The sequence below is a fragment of the Diospyros lotus genome, chromosome 15, assembly GCF_014633365.1.
Source record: "Diospyros lotus cultivar Yz01 chromosome 15, ASM1463336v1, whole genome shotgun sequence".
Taxonomy (NCBI): domain Eukaryota; kingdom Viridiplantae; phylum Streptophyta; class Magnoliopsida; order Ericales; family Ebenaceae; genus Diospyros; species Diospyros lotus.
The window spans coordinates 23972619-23978436 of record NC_068352.1 but is presented as its reverse complement, the minus strand read 5'-3'; the positions used below and the strand labels follow the sequence as shown (position 1 = coordinate 23978436).

The 5818-nt window shown below is 32.3% G+C and overlaps 1 protein-coding gene across 1 annotated transcript; it reads right to left on the bottom strand.

Moving 5' to 3' along the window:
• Positions 1-629: 629 nt before the first annotated feature.
• LOC127792374 (putative cell wall protein) lies at positions 630-1363 on the bottom strand. Its single transcript, XM_052322849.1, has one exon. It carries the CDS (start codon positions 1217-1219, stop codon positions 821-823), a length of 399 nt encoding a protein of 132 aa, XP_052178809.1. The 5' UTR covers positions 1220-1363; the 3' UTR covers positions 630-820.
• Between the last annotated feature and the right edge of the window lie 4455 nt (positions 1364-5818).

The following is a 5818-nucleotide window of genomic DNA, read 5'->3' as shown; positions in this document are numbered from 1 at the left end:
GATTATTCTTCAATTTATCTGGAATTTGTTTGTTTGTTTGTTTTCTTGTATTTCCCTATTTTTTTTCTCCATCATATATATTAAATGTTTGTAGGGCACCCATAAAAACCTGTCGCTTCTAGCTTCTAAGCAATGCAACAAATATGGGTGAAGAAGATTCAATCTCTCCAACAGCTTGGGCTTGGAATTGGAATTGGACTTGGACTTGGTAGCTAGGTTGTCATTTGTTCCATCTTTCCTTTTTTCTAAAATCTTTTTTTATTAATTGTCTTAATTTCTCAAAAATATCTTTGTTTTTAATTATGCCATTTTCAATGTCAAAATAATTTTTCACACAAGAGAGCCATCCTTTATTCATCATCCTTGTCTCATCAAATTTCTTCAGTAGAATCTGATTTCATCATTTTCTCACTTTAAGATTGAGGCAAGATGGGACATTAAACATAAACTTTGTTCCCACTTCCCATTATTATATATTTTGTATGATTTTGTATTGTACGTGATTTTTTGAAAACAATTAATATTATATATCTCAGTACCACTCTTTTAACTTAGTTAAAGGGAAATATTTCCTCTCCTCTCCCTAACAAGGCAGAAAGCTTCGTTCACCGACCGCAAGTTAACAGAAATGAACAAGAACAACTGAAATTTTATTCAGAAACAAATGAGACATTCTACAACGACATCCATACATGGAGAAAACCCAGAGACACTAATCCAATACTGCAGCGTTACACTAAACCTTTATTCTTGCCGGAGAACGAAAGAAACCACCCTAGGAAAACCCAGAGCCGTCCATGCATCCTGCATCCATGCAAATTTAAGGACGTGCTCTTCCAGGAGTGCTGCCCCCAGTTCCAGGGTTCGGCACCTCGACGCCGGGGTTGGGGACGAAGGTATCGTCGCCTCCGGGAACGTAGCTGTGGCCGGTGCCACCACCGGACCCGATGGATCCGCCAACGCTTGGCTGCCCTCCGTTGGTGCCGGTGACAGGATTGTACGTGAAAGGGTTGAAACCATGACCCGGGAGGATGAAGCGGCCGATGCCCGGAACAAGAAAGCTGCCGTCTTTACCAATGAAGGATTCCGGCTGCTTTACGTCTGTGTTCGTGGCGGTGGCCGGCGTGATGCGGCCGGCAAATGCCAACCCGGATAGGGCGAGCAAGAGGTTGAAGAGCAGGAGGAGAGCGAGGACTGGCTTAGGGTTAAGAGCAGCCATTGCTGAGAAGAGGTTGGGAACGAAATTAAGAATCTGGGTTTGATGATATTGAAGCTGGTTTGAGATGGAAATGGAGGTGTGCTCTTATAGCTGGGGAATTGGGCGGCGTTTGGCGGTGAGTTAAGACGCTTGAGCTGAAGGAGAAGGCTGGGTCTTGGAGAAGAGGCTATAAAGATGGTAGTAATGTATATTATATTTGCTAAATACATATTTTAGTCCAATGTACGTTTTTTTTATTTAAATACTTAATTTTTTTATTGTTTCAAAAATATCCATATGTAATTTTGAATCAATTGATTTGAAATTGAAAGTTCTTGAAATTGCAAGTTCAGAAATGTCTTTAAAACAACAAAAAAAATTGAGTGTTTAAATAAAAAAATCATAAATAAATTAAAATATATATTTTTTCAACTAAAATTCATTCACATCTCTTCATCATTCATGCAACTGTACGTAGTTGGCTCTTTGGGGTTCACACCAACCCAAACGGCCCCCATTAATGGGGATAGAGATTCCAAATCCTTTTGCTTTCCTTCCCATTAATGTGGTTTATTGAGTCAACATCACATTGGGTGTATTACTTTTCACAGTTCGGGTTCAGTTATGGAGTAATGTTATGCATTAATCCACGTAAATTTTACTTCTTGAAAGAAAGGTTAAATCAGCGTCCAGAGATTCTTATATCCCTACCTTGTACATGAAATTATGCTTCATCATGAGGTCCGTTAGTTTGATCATGCATGGTTGTTTATCCTCTCCGAAACCTATGTTGAGTTTTTAATAGTAATTAGAATCATCAACTTTAAACCTTAAATAAAAAATCACTAACTTTTTCACTTTTACATCTCACTAATTAGCTATATCAAATGAAAACTCAAGTTCATATGAAACGTAACACTTAAGTTAAAACTATTGATATTTGTTTCAGCTTTAAGTCCCGCTCAATTATCACTTTCGGGGGCTTTCTTACGTTAGTTTCCATCTTAAAAGTGGCTTAGAGATAAGGTGGGAAGTGGACATTGTCTGTCACTGAATATACATATCTCTATTTGAGCAAAACCTCATCATGAATAGATCTAGAGATAATGACTCTTATATATGGACATAAGATACCTTTTTAAGACCATGAATAAATCTAGAGAAAACGACTCTTATGGACATATATATGACATATATGGCTTTCTAACTAGTCTTAATCGTTTAATTCTATGGATTAATTAATTACTTCCTCTCTCTCTCTCTCTCAATACATATATATAGTAGTGTTCCTATCAAATGAAACATTGATCCTGTGGTCCAACAAATCTAAACCAAGCTTTGTGACAGATTGCTGGATGTTATCCTCTCTAAGGGTATATTTCCTTTCAGGTATTAAGCATTTTAATTAAATTTGAATAGTAAAAGCAGTCTTTGTATAAAATAAAATTAGAACTGCAAAAATGAGCTTTTCCAAATGGTGCAAGGTAATGAATATAAGGGGGATCTATGCCCAATCTACAATGGGGGATCTTAAAGCATACTAAATTTATTTATCATTTACTGATATTAAAGCGTATATATTAAGTTCATTTAGTTTGTACTTACCAGCTGAGGTTACTCTCACCCTGAAACACTCTTTCTATCTGCACTTTCGCATCGTCTTCATTTTCACATCTGCTCTTACTTTGAATTCAGTGCTTTTTAGTTCTTTCAGTAAAATATTTTTATTTATACATACAATCTTTCACAAAATATTAGTGGAGTAAAATTATAACTAATGTTATTATACTAACTATATATATATATATTTTATAAATATGGGCTTTTTTGCCCCCCCCCCCGCCCAGCCAAAAAAAAAAGAAAAAAGCTCAGATCACGGGGAGACCGACTGGCACCCAGAAATGTCAGATTTATTTATGAATTATGATTGAAACAGAGCTCATCTCTGCAGCTGATTGGGATTTTACCATTCTACTACTCAAAGCAGTAAATGAAGTATCAGATTCCTCTTGTCTGTCTGCTTTGTTTTGTATTTATTTTCTTGGGTATATATTTCTCCGTTATTTCTTCCATATTAAATGTTGGTAGGGTACCCCCCCCACCCCAAAAAAAAGAAACCTTTCGCCTCTGATAATGCTTGAAAGACTGGAAATATTTATTTGTATGTGGAGTTTGAATATTTAATTTACTTCATTATATATTTTATTGTTATAAATATTAGTTTTTGTATTCTTTGGTTGTTATTTTTTATTTTTATTTTATTTAAAATGCAATTTTTTAAAATATCACTCGTTATCATGCAGGCAGACTTATTAAGCCTAAGAGTCTGTTCGACTCACTATTTTTTAATAGGGGCTTTTAAGTTTTTTTTTTCTTTGGGCTTAAATGCTCTTTTAAAAATTTTAATTTATAATGTTTTTAAGTGAATAAATTATTCCGATAAATATACTTGAAAATATTAGTTATATAGTTGGTCTTTAATAAAAGTAAAGCTTGTGAGGTGTAGGAAGTGGTAAAATGACCAAAAAGTACATATTACTTATTTTTATAAATAAATTTATAAAATATATATATATTTGATAAATTTAATATTTCATTAGTAAATATAATTTAAACCTAAAAATATATTTATATATGTCATAATTTATTTTTTCTGTAAGTAAAATTTCATTAAAAAAATCCTCACAGCATCTATAATTTAACATAAGGTATATCCTGAACATTACCAAAAAAAAAAAAAAATTAAATAAAAACAAAGATTTATACCTAAACTATTAAACGTGGTAATACATTTGTATATATATTAAATGAATATATATAGATTTATATATTTTTATATAATGCATTAAATGCACCACCCGGTGCATTTAATATTTCTGCCGAGAACTTTTTCCTCTTGCACAGGGCCGGTCTTGGGTTTCCTAAGGCCTGGGCAAATTTTTTTTAATTGTGTCTTTTATATAAATTAAATAAAAAAATAAAAATTATTAATTAATTAATTTCATTAAAATTATAAGAATTTATAAAAGATAAAGAAGAATAATTTGGAGTCTAATTAAAACCTTGTTCGGGGAAAACTTAATGAGACAAAATCTCAAATGAAGAAAAAAGAGTACCCTACATTGTAAACATTACATTAAAAAATAAAAACTACATATTTGAGTCTATATGCTTCCTTCCGAATCTCCGTAAGTATTTCTTGATTTGATCAATCTTCCTTTCATCTAGAGGTGTCAAAAAATATCCGAAAATCGATTAACCGAATCAAATCGAATCGAACCGTGCCTTTTGGATTGGTTCTATGGTTCAATGGTTAGGTTCTGATTCTAAAAAATTAAGAACCGATATATTTGATTTGGTTATTGATTTTTTTTTTTTTTCAAATCGTGATTTGAACTGAACAGGAACCGATATTATATTTATATATATTATAATTTTTTGGTATATATATATATGTATAAATAATATCATTTTTTAGAAAACTAACGAGATTCATGAACTCTATGAATTATTTTGTTCTACTTTTATTTCAAGACTTAAAGCATTAATGAAGTTATGGATTTATTTTAATTAATAAATTTGTTTGTAATTTAATATTTTACGAAAATCTTTAGAAATTAAATGTTAATTTGATAGAACCGAAATCAGTCCGGTGTGACGGATTGGTCATGGTTTGATTTTATATATGTAATAGTTTGGTTACGGTTCTTATTTTTTCGGAGCCATTAAAAATGGTTCGGCTACTGGATTCTTATAGAACCAGACCAATCCGAACCGTTGACACCCCTACTTTCATCCTCCACAATTAATTGAAACAAAAACAATCATCATATGTATCTACAAAATAAAAATAGCAATGAAATTTTCCTTTGACAGAATACATGCAGCAACTTATTTTATTAATTTTTTTAAATTTTTTATACACATATATACATAGGCTTTAAAAAAATTTGGGCCCCCCTCAGTTATGGGCCTTAGGTTGTAGCCCTGGGCTAGGGCCGACTCTGCTCTTGTACCAAAGTTTCGTTTATTGCACATTTGCTCTACCATTAATTATTTATAATATTTTGAACCCTATTAACTCTTATTTATTCCAACTTAAGATTACTAATTTCAATTATTTTACTTTTAGATGTGTGATATTCTATGTTTACAACTAAATAGCAATTAGGGGAACGTCAAACTCCTTTGACGCTAATCAATTGAACTTTTTGATATATTTTGAGAATCTCTCAATCTTCTCAAAATATCTTTAAAAGTCTTGAGTGACACCTACGTATATGTTAAGACAATTCTATAAAACAATGAAGTCGATGTCATATGAACCTAGCTATTTCGTTAATTAATGATTATTGTGTAATACAATCCATTCATTAATAATATCACAATCAAGTAAGAGTCATGGACTTTCTAAGCTCATTGACTTGATGCTATGCCAATATCTCACTACAAGAAATTCGCCATTTAGCGACGGAATATTTTCGTCGCTAAAGTCAAAAATCCGTCGCTAAATAAATTTAGCGATGGATTGGCAACGGATTTTTTTTTGCGACAGATCCGTCGCCAATTTAGCGACGGATCAGCGACAGAAAAAATTTCGTCTCTGAATATATTTTTTTT